Below are 18,866 nucleotides of genomic sequence, written 5' to 3' on the forward strand. Positions count from 1 at the left end.
AAAGCGGCAAAACCTTGCTCTGTTCTTTCTCTTGCGTTCCTCCTAAGTGAAAATCCATTTTTTCTCTCTTGGTTTCATGCTCTATTTTCCTTCTTCCCATAAGGAGGACCCTTGGGCCAAAGTCATCGAATTCATTGTAACACTGTCTATTTATAAGACTCTTTTCATAATCCCTCTTGAACTAGAAATACATTACATTTTTAATAAGGAATAGAAAAATTTTCCTTCCACACCAAGGTATAATATTTCTTCCACAATAAGGAAACTCAAATTAATTTTTTCTTTTTCAATTAAAAAACTTAATTGACTTTCCAAATCATAATTAGAATATGAGACAATTTCCCAATTAGAATATATACCACAAATTCATTCAAAGTTCAAATACGCTATCACCGGAATCTTTGTACCATGAATATCAGACAGACCTACAAAACGACGATGAAAACTACTAGGAAATAAAGAGAAGTGAAATCTTTTCTTATAAATTAGAGAATATAGAAAAGTATGGCAAGAGGAAGCTACCAATGAGGGTAGTTTTGTTCGTGATAAAGCTGACACTTTTGGAGACGTACAACCAAAAGCATTTGTCGCATATATACTACAATATGAGGTAGGTTTTTACGCGGTTTGGGCAATGGGGTAAAGTCAAACGTTTGCTTATAAATAATGAAACAATTCATCTTTGACAGAGATCTATGATCTCTTTTAGGCAATTCGCAATAACCTAGAAAAAAAATTGAGAAAATAAATAAATTAACCTTTCCTATACATATATGCAAAAATAGCATTGTTTAGATCACAATTTATTATCTTAACAAATTGTAAAAAAAATAATGTGATTTTTTTTTTTTTTGAATGTGATTTTAGCATTACATGGCATGAAATTCATGTTGGTAACAAATGGGTGGATTTGGAGTGGGTATAGTTGGGTTGAGTATATAAAACCCATTTACTTATTAAAACTCATTTAATTAATTGCTTCTAGCCCAAATTCAACCTAATCCAATTATTATTGGTAAACCCTAACCCATCCAATTACCCAGTTATCAAAATTACCAAAATGCCACTAAAGTGAAAATGACCAAAGTACTCTAAAATCTTTAAAAATGACCAAAAAAAAAAAAACTTATGTCACAAGTTATTAACAATAGATAAAAAAAAGCGATGTTAGTAGTAATTCCAAATAAAAACTAATAATAATTAGCTAAATATTATAAAATTATTGTGAAATTATGGTGTGGACTGTGTAATAAAATATCATAATGTTTTCATGAGTCTTTGTTTTTAACTGTGGTCAGTCTAGTTTAATATTTTATTAATAAATTTAATTTTCTTTTGACGTTCACACCACAGCTATTGTCATATATTTTATTTTTAATTTCTTTGGACAATCGCATTCTTCAAAATTTGAGAGTTATCTTTAAAACAAATTTAAATAAAACAAAGTGGGAGCCATTTGACTGAATCTGACAATATTTACTTGCTAGATCATTGTGACAAAGGAAAGCAAATAGAAATAGCATGCATGTGGAAAATCTGTCATAATCACAAACCAAATAATATTTGCCTTTTCACTTGTTCATACTCTTTGAGTTCAACCCATTATAAATAGGTGCCTAGCTAGACAGTCTTTCATTAAAAAGAGAAGCAACTGAAACCTCACATACTGTAACAAAAGAAAGAAGAAAAACACATTCACACTACTCTCTCTCATTTCAAAGTAAAACATTGCAATTTCACCAGCAAATAGCAATTTTCCCCTCCTCTAAAGTGACCATGTATTCTGAGCTAAAAGCTAGTGAATCATCTATACTTATAAGTCATGACCAAGAATGGGTCATACAGATAAGTCGAGCCCTAGAGGAAGGCCTTCAAGACAATGATGAAGGTGTTCCTGTTAGCATCTTTAGCGTACCCAAAACCCTACTCTCCTTCAAACCAGAAGCTTACATTCCACAACTTGTAGCCCTTGGCCCATACAATCACCACCGGCTCGAACTTATCGAGATGGAACGCTACAAGCTCACTTCAGCTATGAGATTGCAAAAGAATCTCAAAGAAATCAAATTCCGCGACTTGGTTAACCAAATCGCGAAAAGTGATAGCTACATCCGTGCTTGTTATCATAGGTTCTTGGAATTTGACCAAGAAACACTCTCTTGGATGTTGTCCATTGATGCTTCCTTCTTGTTGGAGTACCTCCAAACCTACTCCACTAAAATGGAAGACTCGCTTATGCGAATAACTTCTAAGATGGCGCATTTGATCGACCACACGCATAGGAAAACGGCACACCATGCAGTGCTAAGGGATATTATCATGCTAGAAAACCAAATCCCTTTATTTTTGCTCAGAGAAGTCCACAGTTTTTATCCCCGTGAAGATCATGACGAAGTATTAGCAACGATGCTAATTGGTTTTTGCAAACATCTGTCGCCCATAAAGTGCATCAATGAGCAAAATTTCAAAGAAGAATGCTTCACCAAATCCCATTTGCTAGAGCTTCTATACTACATGGTTGCACCAAAATTGCAACTTGTAGCTGATAATTCTGAGCAGGAAAAGCCAAAAGAAGACAAAGAGATTGGCTGCTTCCAATCCATCTTGACAGCACTATGTTGTATTAACTTGGCCCCGCTCCGCCTTGTCATTAAGATTTTCAATTCAAAGGCACTGAAGCTTTTAGTTACACTGCCATTTATAATCATTTCCTATATATGTAATCTTAAGAACAAGAGTGATATAACCAATCTCATCTCGTCAGTTAAGGCTGTGGCCGAAGATGCGCAAAGCGTATCTAATGAGATGAAAGATGAAAGCCCGAAAGTAGAAGAGATTGAAATTCCTAGCGTGACACAGCTTCTTAAAATTGGTGTTAAATTTCGTCCATCAAAGGGTGGCTTGGGGACTATAAATTTTGACAAGTCTTCAGGTACATTTTACCTTCCAGCTATTCATTTGGATGGCAACTCTGAGGTTGTTTTAAGGAACCTCGTCGCCTATGAGGCATGTATTGCACCGGACGTGATGGTTTTTACACGCTACACAGAATTGATGAATGGAATAATTGATACTGAGGAGGATGTGAAGATTCTTCGAGAGGCCGGGATCATCTTGAACCGGCTCAAAAGCGATGAAGAAGTAGCAACGCTTTGGAATGGAATGACCAAGTCTGTGAGGGTAACAAAAGTTCCAATTCTAGACAAGGCCATTGAAGCTGCAAATGCTTGTTATTCGGGGTGTTGGAGGAACAAGATGACTGGTTTCATGAAGAAGTATATCTTTGGTTCATGGCCATGTCTTGCATTTTTAGCAGCAAACGTTTTAATATTGCTGTCTACTCTGCAGGCTGCTTGTTCTATGTACAGTTGTTCCAAATTGTTGGCCGCCCTTTGAATTTTTGCACTCTCTGTTGTTGCCTAGTGTATTTGACTGGCTGCATGTGAGCAACATGTGTTACCATTCTTATTGTATTCACTAAAACAGAATTAAATGCAACAACAACAACAAAAAAATAATTCCTTCTGAAAATAAGACCTTTAGTATATATACCATATGAGAATTTTCATTTAGTTATTGCAAAGCCAGGGTGCGAGATGGGGCAATTGCCCCCACATTGACTCCTCTTAAATGTCCTTATTAGTTGCTAATTTTCAGGAACTTTTGTAAATGATTTTTGGTAAAAAAACCAAAAACTCTTCCCATATTTGTGTATATAAACTTCCTTGACACCGAAAAATATGGAAAAAATATTTCCTAACTCGGTAAAACATAAAACTGGAGTCAAAAGTCTTGTGTTTTATGCTTACCAATCTATTTCATTATTAATATGTTGCATTTTTTTTTTGTGAAATCATGCAACAAGGGTTAACCCTTGTGATGGCTGGGTTTTTTGTTTGATAGTGATTGTGTTTTTGTGTTAATGGTGGTAACTGTGTTTTTTGTTTAATGGTGGTGGTGGGTTTTTTTGTTTATGGTGGCGGCTGAGTTTTTTGTTTAATATTAGTGGTGGGTTTTTTGTTTATGGCAGTAGCTGAGTTTTTGTGTTAATGGTGATGACTGTGTTTTTTGTTTAATGGCGATGATGATTTTTTTGTTTATGGTAGTGGCTGGGTTTTTTTGTTAATGGTGGTGGCTGTGTTTTTTGTTTAATGGTGGTGATTGAGTTTTTTTTGTTTATGGTAATGGTTGAGTTTTTGTGTTAATGGTGATGACTGTGTTTTTTATTTAATGGTGGTGGTGGGTTTTTTTGTTTATGGTGGTGGTTGTGGTTGTGGTTGTGGTTTTTGTTTAATGGTGATGACTAGTTTATTTATTTATTTATTTTTAATAGTGTTGGCTGGATTTTTTATTCGTTGTGGTGGTTGGGTTTGTGTTTATGACGGTGGCTGGGTTTTTGTTTTGGATTTCACTTTATTTGTTTTGTTTTAATTGTGATTTTTTTGCTTTTTTTATGATTTCTCCATGGTTTGTAATGTGGGTTTGATTTTTATTTGATGAGAATGTTTTTGGTCTTCTTTCTTTGATTGGTTGACTTCATATGATGTTGCATTATGATTATTTTGTCTAGTTTGTTATTGGGTATTCTGTGGACATTTTCTGCATTGTCTTACTAATAATAATCTTTTTTGTTTTAGTACATCTTATTAGGAATATAGGTTTGCAATCAAGTTTGTTATTGATGTATTTTCCTTTATACTTGTGCAGATATAGGATTGGTGGCAAAACGATAGCTTTCGTGGGACTACTTGAACTCAAATATTTTCTGTAAAGTTTGGAAGCTTAGACATCATTTGTATGTAAATGGTTGTAATTACTTTGTGAACATCTTTATTGCATTTTTAGATTGTATGGATGTTTTTTTTTTAATGGATTTGGTTAGAAATGAATGGGTGTTTTTTTATTTAATAGATTTGGTTAGAAATGAATAGGTTAATGCAATGGCAAGTAAATGTAAAGAATATTAATAGAAAAATAAAATTGGTGACGATAATTTTTGTTGCCATATCTGACTATAAGTAGAAATTGATGACATAATAATTCGCCACCTGATCTATTGAACTTATTAAAAAAAAAAAAATTTAGTGACGCAAAACTTTGTCACCTAATCTATTGAAATTGGGAAAAAAAAAAATATTTGGTGACAAAATATTCCCTCATTGAAAATAAGGTTTAGTGACGAAAATATTAGGTGACGAAAAACTTTCGTCACCTATCATTTTTTATTAGTGATGAAAAAATTTCGTCACCTATCATTTTTATATTGGTGACGAAAATTTTTCGTCACCAATACATTTTGTGACGGAGCTTAGGTGACAAATGCTGTTCCGTTACCATATGTATTCGGTGACGAAATAAGGACATATTGTGACGAAAGGTTTCGTCACCAAAAATTTAAGATGTTTAAATTGGTGACCAATTAAATTTCCTCACCAATTAAAGATGTTCAAAAATTTCGGCAATGATTTTGTCACTATAGATGTTTAAATTGGTGACGAAATTAAGATGTATAAATTGGTGACGAAATCAATATTTCGTCACTAAAGATGTTCAAATTGGTGACGAAATTAATATTTTGTCACTGTAGATGTTTAAATTGGTGAGGAAATCAATATTTCTTCATTAAAGATGTTCAAATTGGTGACGAAATATTTATTAAGTCATTGTAGGTCATGATGAAAAAACAGTTAAGCACAAGTAAAGGGATCAAACCCATGAGCAAGAGTTATTCCACCTAAAACCCAACCAGTAGATTGCTGAGCAATGTGTTCTACTTATATCCCATATAAAATTATTTATTCTAAAATAGTAAATATTTCAAGTGTTAAAAAAATACATATTTTTTTTTATATACTTTCCAAAGATTAATAGGTATGACTATGGAAGGCAAAATGAACCAAACTCATTTGCCCACCCAAACTTGCTCACTTAAATATGACCCAAACCACCAAATTATCAATTGGGTTAAATGGGTATCAACCCAATTAAACCCAACTAATATTAATGTTTATTGGGTTTTACCACCGCATACCCTTTGTATAAAAAAAAAATGCTTATTGGGTTATATTTGGGTACCTAATAAGACCCAATTATAATCCAAGTACCATTTTTACAAATCACCCAACAATAAAAATACCCTAAAACCACTGAATATTACCAAAATACTTTCGAAACCTAAAAAATGATCAAAATACACCGGAAATCTAAAAATTGACCAAAATACCCTTGAAACCTAAAACCTAACTAAAATACTCCCGAAACTTATAAAATGATTGAAATATCCCTGAAACCTAAAAAATGACCAAAATACCATCAAAACCTAAAAAAGGCACAAAATAACCAGAACCCTAAAAAATTACCAAAATACTCCCAAAACCTAAAAAAGACCAAAATACCCCCTAAACTTAAAAAATGACCGAAATATCTCCAAAACCTAAAAATTGACCAAAATACCCCCTAAACCTAACAAATGATCGAAATACCCCTTAACTTGAAAATGACCAAAATACCCTCAAAACCTAAAAATTAACCGAAATACCTATGAAACATAAAAATTGACCAAAATACCCCCAAAACCTAAAAATGACTAAAATACCACCCTAAACATTTTTTTTAAAAAAATTACCCAAATACACCCTAAACCTAAAATAGGACGAAAAATACCCATGAAACCTAAAAATTGACCAAAATACCCCCAAAACCAAAAAATAGACCAATGTACCCCCTGAAACCTAAAAAATGATCAAAATACCCCCTAAACCTTAAAAACGACCAAAATACCCTAGAAACCTAATCATTGACCAAAACACCCCTAAAAATTGACCAAAATACTCCCGAAACATAAAAATGACCAAAATACCCTCTAAACCTAAAAAATAACCGAAATACCCCCAAAACCTAAAACTTGACTAAAATACCCCCAAACATAAAAATTGACCGAAATACCCCTAAACGTAAAAATTGACCGAAATATCCCTTAAACATAAAAAAGACCAAAATACCTTTTAAAAAAAAAAAAGACTGAAATACCCCTGAAACCTAAAAATTGACCAAAATACCCCCAAACTAAAAAAATGACTGAAATACCACCGAAACCTTAAAATTGTCCAATGTACCCCTGAAACCTAGAAAATGACCAAAATAACATGAAACTTAAAAATTGACCAATATACCACCGAAACCTTAAAATTGTCCAATGTACCCCTAAAACCTAGAAAATGACCAAAATACCTCAAAACCTAAAAAATGACCAAAATACCCCCTAAACCTCAAAAATGACCAAAATACCATCTCAACCTAAAAAATGACAAAAATGCCCCTTAAACCTATAAGACGATAAAAATACACCCCAAACCTCCGTTTGGTAATTTTGGAGGCTTCGGGTGTATTTTGTTCATCATATAAGATTAGTGGTATTTTGGTCATTTAAGATATTTTGAGGGGTATTTTGGTCATTTTAGAGGTTTATGGCTATTTTGGTCGTATTAGAGGTTTTAGGGTATTTTTGGTAATTTTAGAGGTTTCAGGTTATTTGTGGTCATTTTAGAGGTTTTTGGTGTATTTGGGTCATTTTAAAGGTTTAGAGGTATTTTCATCATTTTATTGGTTAGAGGTGTATTTTGGTCATTTTTTAGGTTTTGGGGGAGGGGGGGGGGCATTTTCGTTATTTTTTGGGTCTAGGGGGTATTTCGGTCATTTCTTAGGTTTTCGGTGTATTTTGATCATTTTTAGGTTTCGGGAGTATTTCGGTCATTTTTTAGGTTTCGGGAGTATTTCGGTCATTTTTTAGATTTAGGCGGTATTTTGGTAATTTTTAGGTTTCGGGAGTATTTTGGTCAATTTTTAGATCTCGGGGGTATTTTGGTCATTTTTTAGGCTTATGTGGTATTTCGGTAAATTTTTACGTTTCGGGAGTATTTCGGAATTTTTTAGGTTTCAGGGGTATTTTGGTCATTTTTTAGGCTTATGTGATGTTTTGGTTAATTTTTAGGTTTTGGGGGTATTTTGGTTATTTTTTAGATTTAGGCGGTATTTTGGTAATTTTTAGGTTTCAGAAGTATTTTGGTCATTCTTTAGATCTTGGGAGTATTTCGGACATTTTTTAGGTTTCAGGGGTATTTTGGTAATTTTTTAGGCTTATGTGGTATTTCGGTTAATTTTTAGGTTTCGGGGGTATTTTGGACATTTTTTTAAGGTTTCAGGAGTATTTTGGTCATTTTTTAGGCTTATGTGGTGTTTCGGGGGTATTTCGGTTGTTTTTTAGATTTAGGCGGTATTTTGGTAATTTTTAGGTTTCGGGAATATTTTGGTCATTTTTTAGATCTCGGGGGTATTTCAGACATATTTTAGGTTTCCGGGGTATTTTGGTAAATTTTTGGGCTTATGTGGTCTTTTTAGTTAATTTTTAGGTTTGGGGGTATTTCAGACTTTTTTTTAGGTTTTAGGGGTATTTTGGTCATTTTTTAAGCTTATGTGGCGTTTCAGTTAATTTTTAGGTTTTAGGGATATTTTGGATTTTTTTTAAAGGTTTCGAGGGTAATTTGGTCATTTTTAGGTTTCGGAATATTTCGGTTAATTTTTATGTCTTGGGGGTATTTTGGTTATTTTTTAGGTTGAGATGGTATTTAGGTCATTTTTCTGGTGTAGGGGCTATTTTAATAATTTTTAGGTTTTAGGACTATTTTGGTCATTTTTTAGGTTTTCGGTGTATTTTGATCATTTTTTAGGTTTCGGGAGTATTTTAGTAATTTTTAATGGTTTTTGATCATCTTTGGTCATTTTTAATGTTTAGGGATATTTTGGTCAACTTTTATTTTTCAGGGATACTTTAATTGCTTTTTAGGTTTAGGGAGTATTTCGGTCAACTTATGACAATGAGGACAGTGAATTCAAATATTGAGCATATTCATCGACATAAAAAGTGTCAATTAGCATAACTTGATAAAATTTAAAATATGTATTTTTAAAATTTCTAATATCATTATAATTTTGCGCCACGTATCCCTTCTAATCGAAGGTTTTAAAATTTTGTATTAAGTGTGTTAATTTCGCGTAAAAATTAGGTTTCAATTAGAGTATAATTTTACACCTCATGTCTCATCTAGTCTAAATTTTTAAAATTTTGTACCAAATGAATTAATTCAGTGTAGAAAACAATGAATCCAATATAAATAAACCATAATAAAAAAAATATAATCATATATTTAACTCTATATATAAAATTAGAGGAAAAGAGAGTTTGAATGATTTTAAATTTATGAGCCATTTTTTGTATAACTAAAAATAATTGAAATTTATATGTTATTTATGTAATATATCATGACTATGTACGGTTAATAACTAACTAGGTAACACACACACACACACACACACCAAAGTTGAGGGAAAATTCAATTAGAATTTGTGGCAAATCTGACCGAGACTGGCACTTAACTGACCTATGGATGCACACAATTAATTTAGTGATTAGTGGGATATGGATTTCCTATCCTGGTAGGGCCCATGGTTGCGAAGCTTGCTAGCATGATCTTCGTTGGTAATGTTAGAATACCTTGGTAGCCTGTTCCAAAGAAATAATGTAAAGACACCGGGCTAGGGTCCCCGGGAGACCCTCCGATGCCTATGTTAGATTGTACTTTCTAGAGATCAGAATAAACTGTATGTAAAAGTGGGTTTGTGTGAGTGAGTATGTGTGAGTTTTCGTGGTATCATCCCTTTGGTTTCTTCCCTTTGGTACCTTCCCCTTTGGGTGAGATGTCTGGTGTCCTCTCCACTGGTGTGGCTTATGTACTTCCTAACTATTGGTCCCCTTTTTCTCCCACCCACTCCAGTTTCATCTTTACCTATTTATATGTTTTACGCTGAACATGGCATGACGTGAAAATTGGATTGGTGGTCCTCACTGACTAGCCCTTTTAACAAGTGTCTCTTCTTAGAACAATCTGCTGTCCAGGTTTTGGTGTCAATTATCCATTTCGTGATTGGTAGACTCGTGTTCTACATTGTCGTTGGGGTGGATCTGGTCCAGAAGCCAAATGGGCCTGTGCTGGGCCGTTATACATTTCTTCAAAAGGCCATATTCATCCCTTCCTAAGGTTGGCTAACCCATTCGTATACTCCGTTCCTTGGGCTACCAAGTTGGGCCTAACCTTGGGTTGCTAGGTTAGGCCAGGTTAGCCTATGTACGTACAGAATCAAAATTGAATTTTGCTTTTGTTAGCCACACATATTCAATTTTTTCTTTTTAATAACACATACATACTCAAATGGCTATATTTAGTTCCATTACTTGATTTCGTAATCACACTATATTTAGTTCACTTGTTGATTTAATTTATATTATGTCTTGATAGCATCGACTAGTAGATGTGCTCATGGCATGACACGTGGATTAGAAGTACGAGAACTTGTTGAGAAACATGGGAAGCTACCAGTCCGCATTGCCCCGGAGTTTTGTGATCTAGTTGGTAAACATGCAGGGAAGCTTGTTAGCGAAATTGGTGTACAAGTGCGTATGAACTTGTCCACTACGAAAGCTTATGGTTGGAACAATGTTGATAGCAGTGAAAAAGAGGCGATCATTCAAAATGTGGCGGTACTTTAAATTTTTATAGCTGTCTATGAGCTTCATTTTGTTGTTTTCATTACATTACTTTATACTTTATGCTGTATTTTATAGTGTATTGTTGATGTTGTCATTGTGCATATTGAATTCAAGGAATAATTTTTCGTTATACATACCTTACTTTGCAGGATCAATTTGATCTACAAGGAGAATCTGTACTTGTGAACAAATCTTTAAATATGAATTGTGGTAGATTATTGAGCAGCCACAACAGCAGATTGTTTTCGCTATATAAAAATTGTCAAGGATAAAGGAAGCATGTATGCAAGAAACTACCCACCAAAAAATGCCACACGAGAAAAATGGATTGAACTAATTGATGGAAAGTGGAGTGACAAAGATTGGCTGGTAATTCTTTGAAACTTTTAATTACAAGTGAAGTATGTTCTTACCTTTCACCCAAATAATACCTACATATATATGCATTGGATTAATGTTTTACATAGATTTTATTATGGTGTCATGTTTACTAGATTATTCAATCTATCAAATTCATTGTATTATACTTATTTGGAAGGTGAAATAAATTTATATTGTAAATTATATATATAACTTAAGTCAAAACTCTAATATTTTCTTAGTCTCTATTCTTTATAGGAAGTCTCAAAAAGAAATGCTGCAAATAGAAATGGAGAAGGAACGGTTAGCAAACATATTCATAGATGTGGAAACAAGTCGCTTGCAGTTAGGGTGGATGAGGAGGTGTGTTGTTTCAATTTTTCAAAAGCTTATTATATTACTTTGTTGTAATTAATTATCTTGTCTTCTAACATTCAAAAGCTAACTAATTAGAGACGGAAAAATGGAGGTCATATTCCTAACTTGGCACAACTCTACTATGATACCCGCTTCAATTCAAAGACAAAACAATGGGTACACCTTGATTGCGAACATACACACGTATGTATATTAGTACATGCCTTGAGTTAGAAAAACTAGAATATATGTATTTCTGTTCTATATATGTTTGCAAAACTAGAACCTATGTATTTCTGATGGTTTTTATTATTTGAAATGACAGTAAGAGATATTGAGAGTATAAGATGAGTATTGTAGGACTCCTAATGCACAGCCATTGACCGTAGAGGAGATATCTAAGATGGTTCTTAAGCCGAGATCTGGCTATGTAAAGGGACTTGGCATGAGACCTTCCTCATATCTTAGGACTCATGCATCATCTTTTTCAGCTCTGTATATTCAACAACTTGAGGGTCAAATAGATGAGCTCTAGGATGCAAAAATTAGGATGGAGGAGACGATGGATTACATCATACAATATTTGAGGAGCAAGGGTGAGAGTGACATTTGTGGCAGTGGGGAGAGCTCATCTACTAGCTAGAACACACCTTGGTTAGTAATTTTTTTTTTTGCCTAAAAGCATTAGTATTGGGGCTTGTATATGGTATATGTTGTTATAATTTAGCATAAAAACACAAAACAAGCATTACCCGATCTCTCAATTGTATAAATTTTTACAATTGTGCTATAGTAATCTCTTATATGTATGAGGGTACTGTAGCACAATTGTGCTACAATTGTGTTTTTTATTTATTGGTGGTGGTTGGGTTTTTGGTTTAATGGTGGTGGTTGGATTTTTTGTTCATTGTGTGAATGGGTGGTTTTTATGTTTATGACGTTGGCTGGGTGTTTTGTTTAATGTTGGTGGTGGGTTTTTTGTTTATTGTGATGGCTAGGTTTTTAGTTTATGGTAGTAGTTGGGTTTTTTTGTTAATAGTGGTGGCTGTTTTTTTTGTTTAATAGTGGTGGCGGGTTTTTTTGTTTATGGTGGTGGCTGAGTTTTTAGTTTAATGTTGGTGGTGGGTTTTTTGTTTATTGTGATGGTTGAGTTTTTTGTTTATGGTAGTGGCTGGGTTTGTGTGTTAATGGTGGTGGCTGTAGTTTTTGTTTAATGGTAGTGGTGGGTTTTTTGTTTATGGTGGTGGTTGGGTTTTTTGTTTAATGGTGATGGTTGGATTTTTTGTTCATTGTGGTGGTTGGGCTTTTTGTGTTTATGATGGTGGCTGGGTTTTTGTTTTGGATTTCACTCTATTTGTTTTGTTTTAAGTTGAGATTTTTCTGCGTTCTTTATGATTTCTCCATGGTTTGTAATGTGAGTTTGGTTTTTATTTGATGAGAATGTTGTGGGTCTTCTTTCTTTGATAATTTGGCTTTATATGATGTTGCATTATGATTATTTTGTTTAGTTTGTTATTGGGTTTTTTATGGACATTTTTTGTATTGTCTTACTAATAATTATGCTTCTTTTTTGTTGTTGTACATCTTATCAAGGATATAAGTTTGTAGTCTAGAATGTTATTGATGTATTTTCCTTTATACTTGTGCAGATATGAGATTGGTGGCAAAAAGACAGTCTTTGTGGTACTACTTGAACTCTAATAATTTTCTGTAAAGTTTGGAAGACATCATTTGTATATAAATGGTTGTAATTATTTTGTGAACATCTTTATTGCATTTTTAGATTGTATGGATGTGGTTAAAAATGAATGGCTGATTTGTTTATAGATGCGGTTGGAAATGAACAGGTTAATGCAATGACAAGTAAATGTAAAGAATATTAATAAAAATATAAAATTGATGACAATAATTTTCGTCACTATATTTGACTATAAGCAAAAATAGTTGACGAAATAATTCGTCACCTAATCTATTGATATTAAAAAAAAAAACAATTGGTGATGAAAAACTTCTTCACCTAATCTATTGATATTGGGAAAAAATACATGTAGTGATGAAATATTTCGTCACTTAAAGTAAGGTTTAGTGACGAAAATATTAGGTGACGAAAAACTTTCATTACCTTTCATTTTTATTGGTGACAAAAAACTTTCGTCACCTATCTTACTATTTTTTGTGACAAAACATTTTCGTCACCAATACATAAGGTGACGGAGCTTAGGTGACGAATGTTGTTTCGTCACCATTTTGTCACCATATGTATTCGTGACGAAATAAGGACATATTGTAACAAAATGTTTTTGTCACCATAGCCCACTTTTGTTGTAGTGTGGGTTGTCGTGAAATGGTTTGTGGTGGTGTTGGATTGCAGCGGTGGTAGTGGTGGTAGTGCTAGGTGGTTCTCTTCTTCCTTTTATTATTCTTCTTCAGTGTTGTTGTGAAAGTTGGGGTAGACGAGTATTCTGACAAGAGAAGTGGTGAGTGAAAAAAAAGGAATAAATTAATGTTATACACAACTATAGTAGCCATGCATATTTGCACAGTTACTGTAGCAAATGTGTATATTACACATTTATATATGCTATATCCACTAACGTGAGTAGTTTTGCGACCAAATTGGATGTTCTAACAATTATTGAATTTAATAAATTAAAAACTTGGAATTACAAAAATTATGAAATTTCAATGGTGAATATGGATTAAGACACTTAGCCAACCACCTCTCATTTGTAGATCATAAGTGAAATTGATACCTAACCAAAAACCTTATAAATGCCCCTTTTAAGCAATGGAAGAAGGTATGCATTCAAAAAATAGTAATACTCTACAATTTTACTTCAGGCCTACTCTCAAAAATTTTCCATTTGACTTAACTTAATTTAGAAGTACCTCCAACCAACACTATCGGTTGCTCTGAAGCTTAGGAAGTGAGCTATTTAATCTTTGTAAGCTCTCACCTATGATTATGAATTTTCACTCGTTCCACCATTTTGTTTGATTACTATCTTTGTTGTGATCCCTCCCTTAGAAATTCATTTCCTACAAATTATTATGGACATTAGATAAATTTCAAAATGACAGCATACAATAGACCCCGTAGTTCAAAAGATTGATGGCTCAAAATTATACTTGATCACATGATTTATGACAGGAATACAATTCACCCAAATAAAAAAAGGTTATATATTATTTGATTTCAAAACTTTTATGGTTGCATCATGTGGTCTAAAAAGTCAATTGCTTGCGTCTGATGTACTCGTGTAGTGGATGCAACACGCGCGAATAAGATACATGTTCAAAAATGTCCTCATGTCACTTAGTGTTTGTTCCATGTACTGGAACGTTTGACAGGACTCATATATTTTATTCAATGATAAAAAATTTCACCAATTGAACTAATTAACACTTACCATGTAACCTTTTAGCTTAATTGATCTAACTGAAATTTCACCCATTTCACTTTTTTCGGCACAACCATCCTTTCACTAATAACAAAATTATATATATATAGAAAAAAAAAACTGCTGGTAAAAAGACTAAATAGCTTTTTTGTTGTAAGTGGAAAAGTTAATGAATGCCTTAAGACATTTGTTTAAGAACATTTTATGAGTAACTTTTTATATTTCCTATAAAAGTAATATCAAGACTTTCCTAATCAATAATTGCTCAAAGACACTATTAATGTCGCCTTTAAGAGCGAGTAATTCTTAAGTACTCTCGGGATATACAGAGAATGATGTTTAATCCATCCTCTCATATTCATGATGTGGTCCACTTATTAAATTCAAGGTATGATTCATCATGAATGTGAGAGGAGAGAGTATTATTTCACAATACTAACCGAAACATTTACTATTAACCAAATTGAATTATGAAAAAAAAAAATTAATATAAAAATTCAGAACTAACGAGTAACTACATCACTAATAATCATTCGAAACTAAAACATATCTCAATATTACAAATAATCAATCATAATATGTTAAAGAAAATAAACCATAACAACTAAAAAGTTTTATTAAACAGGTCATTTATGTCAACTTGAATATGACACTAACCCATTAAGCCCTAACTCATAACCTGCTAATTTCGAGTTGTGTCGCATCGGGTTCGCAGGCCGTGTTCAATTTTGCCACCCCTAGCTCACACCATTGCCCTTTCTTCCATGAACATAGGATCTTTCCTTACAAAGAAGATATGGAGTTAATGCTCTGAGATCTTAGGGCTTTACTTCCCATTCTAAGAGGATATGAATATGTAGAAGAATCTTTGGACGTTGTATGCAAGTTCTTTCTATATAAGGATGTATGAGTGGAGAACACGTAAAAAAGGTGTGGACCAAGTATGTGGCCTTACCCGACGAGTACCTCCTTCCTATTAGGATTGAGGTAACCAACTGGTGACTTCATTCTCAAATCGCCATCCTAACTTTTGATTTAGTTGCATATTCATGGATGGGTCCAAACCAAGAGCACCCAAGAGAGCCATTAAATGGGCAAACCTATAGTCATGTTTTGGTGGGAGGGTCACACCATTGCCCTTTCTTCCTAGTGAGCACTAACACTACTATTATTGTGTACCATCAAAAGCTGAAAATTTCTCCTAAGTAATATTGGTTGACTACTGTACACTGTTTATTCTAGTCAATCCACTGAATGGTCGGTTTTAAATTCCATTCAAAGACGTTAACTCAGAGATTGACTAAAAATAGTTGGTTTTATGTTCTTTACCTCCTCCTCCTCCTTCTTCTTCTTCATTTTTTTTTTCTTTTGAGAAGCACCTAATTCGATTTATTGTTCGGTGTATTTTAATATATATGTTTATGGTGGTTGCTACAAAATTTATAACCACATATATTATAATCCATTAAGAAAAATAAGTGTTATAAAATATTTATGCCCCACTATCCAGTTAATTATTCTCCATTATTTTGTAATTAAATTTTCTTATAACTTACAGGTAGTAATTTATTACCTTTATAAACACATACACATACACTAGACTCATCATACGTACTTTGTGCGTGCTATAATGCTCTTTTTTATTTTTTTTGTTTAATTAGTGTTATAATTCTCGAAAGTCATATATAATTAATTGGGTGTATTTAGTTTTTTTTTTTTAAAGAAGGAGGTAAGGTAACATGGAATAATGTTTAAAAATGAGATAGAAAACTGTAAAATGTTGAAACCCAATGGGACATTTGAATTTATTGAGTGGGATAAGAATTGTGATAAGTAAAAAAATTTGAGATTTGAACAAAAGAAACATGATATACATTAGTGTGGATGGATGATGATTTGTTATAACTGTATAGAATTTAGATAACAAAAATTTTGGAATTTTTTAAAAGATATAAAAAAAATAGAAATTTCGGGATAAAAAAAGTAGTTTTTACTTGAGTAGTAAGTTTTTTTTTTTGGAAGAAATAATTATATTTTTTTGTGAATATAATTGAAGTATTTTTTTTTTGGAGAAAATATAATTGTAGTATTTGAATTCAAATAGATAACAAATACATATAAGAATAAGATGTTTGAATACAAATGGATGGTGAAAATAATAGTTTTTTTTTTTCTTTTTGTATGTGAGATAGTATTACTATTTTAACCTTCTTTTTACTTTTTTGTAGGAAAAAAATCCTAAAGGTATGTTATTTCATAATTTGCATGATGATATTTTGGTACGCTAAAAATTAAAGATGAAATAAGGGAATCCTCTTATTAATAGTATAGATATATAGAATGAATATCTCTTTAGATAAGCACAACAAAAAAACCACCGCATACTCTTGGTGCGATGATCACTTCACAAATATAAGTACTTGTGAGATATGGAGGGCAAAAGGCGAGTGGGTTCAAGTTTTTAGAGAGAGTTTAATATATATATACACTTAAATTAAGATAGTAGAATTTCTATTTTATATAAAAAAAAAATAAATAAAAAAACACAAAAAAAAAATTGAAAGTAATAGATGAGAAATAGTGAGATACATAAATAAATTAAGTGGGAATTTTGTAACCGTCATTCTATGGCTAAGCAAGGACTAAGGCGGAGACAGCCTACTAATTAATTAAAAACGTGATTTGTTGAGCTTGATGAGAACGTGTAACTGAAAGAGAATATATGCCACAAATCCATTCAAAGTTAAACACGCTATCACCGGATTCTTTGTACCATGTACGTTAAACAAACAACGGCGGCGGCACTTGTTGTTTAGGACTTCCAAATAAAAAAAAAAATTATATATAAATTTTTTTTATTAGCTTATTTTATACTTAAAAATATTTTTACATACATTAACTGAAATCTTGCACAGATTGATCATAGATCAATACAACCTACAACTAAATAACAATTAGATATTTAGTGTATTATTTATGTTAGTACGTAATTGAAGAAGAAAAATAGTAAAGCTGACAATTGTTCAAATATTTGATTGGTTAAGTAGACAATTAATGTAATATTTATGTATGGAAAAATATGAATGTGTGGGTTAATAGATAATATAGTATCAATGGGTTGCATTTTGTCATTATAGTTTAAAATATTTTTATAAAAATAATGACAACCGCCTAAAAATAAATAAATGTTATTCTAATTTAACACAATAAAATGGCCATACTTAATCACATTAACAATAAATAATAAAAGCTGATAATAAACTATCATATGACGATTTAGAAATATGAAAACTTGTTGAAGTTGTAAAATTCATATATTTACATTTTTGTTATGACCCGATATATTCAAGTTTTTTTTAATATTAAATTTTATTAAATTTAAATTTCTTAACCGGGCCTTAAAAAAATCCTTGAGGCCGCCGCGGCGAACATACCTACAAAAGCCAAGATGAAAACTTCGTGGAAATAAAGAGGAGCTGACAACAATCTTGAATTGGGTAAATTAGAGAATATAGAAAAGTACGGCAAGAGCATACCATGAAAAACATGCTCGAACACGACCAAAAGCATTTGTCGCATGTATACTACCATACGAAAGGTTGGTTTTTACGCGGTTTGGGAAATGGGGAAAAGTCAAATGCTTATAAATAATGAAGCAATTCATCTTTGACAGAGAAATTATTATCTCTTTTAGGCAATTCGTAATAACCTGGAACAAAAAATTGAGATAACGAATAAATTAATCTTTCCTATATGCAAAAATAGCATTGCTTGGATTACGATTATTAACTTAACAAGTTGTGAAAAAACTTATGTGATTTTAGCATTATTTGAAATTCATGCTGGTGTATATAACATGATTTTTCTATATTGCGTGACACTCCATTCTTCAAAATTTGAGAATTATCTTCTTAAAAAAATTTAAATAAAAAAAGTGGGAGGTATTTGACTGAATATGCCAATATTTACTTGCCAGATCATTATGACAGAGGAAAGAAAAGCAAATTAATAGAAAAAGGTTGCATGTGGAAAATATGTTATAATCACAAACCAAACGTTTTGCTTCTTCACTTGTTCATACTCCTGAGTCCAACCCATTATAAATAGGCGTCTAGCTAGACAGTCATCAATTAGAAAGAGAAGCA

At 32.4% G+C, this 18,866-nt stretch overlaps 1 protein-coding gene across 1 annotated transcript; it reads left to right on the forward strand.

Annotated features, from left to right (window-relative positions):
* Window positions 1-1,754: 1,754 nt before the first annotated feature.
* Window positions 1,755-3,396, forward strand: LOC142637186 (putative UPF0481 protein At3g02645). The gene has a single exon (XM_075811475.1). The coding sequence runs from the start codon at window positions 1,777-1,779 to the stop codon at window positions 3,394-3,396; it is 1,620 nt and encodes a 539-aa protein (XP_075667590.1). The 5' UTR covers window positions 1,755-1,776.
* Window positions 3,397-18,866: the final 15,470 nt, after the last annotated feature.

The sequence above is a fragment of the Castanea sativa genome, chromosome 1 (assembly GCF_040712315.1).
Source record: "Castanea sativa cultivar Marrone di Chiusa Pesio chromosome 1, ASM4071231v1".
NCBI lineage: Eukaryota > Viridiplantae > Streptophyta > Magnoliopsida > Fagales > Fagaceae > Castanea > Castanea sativa.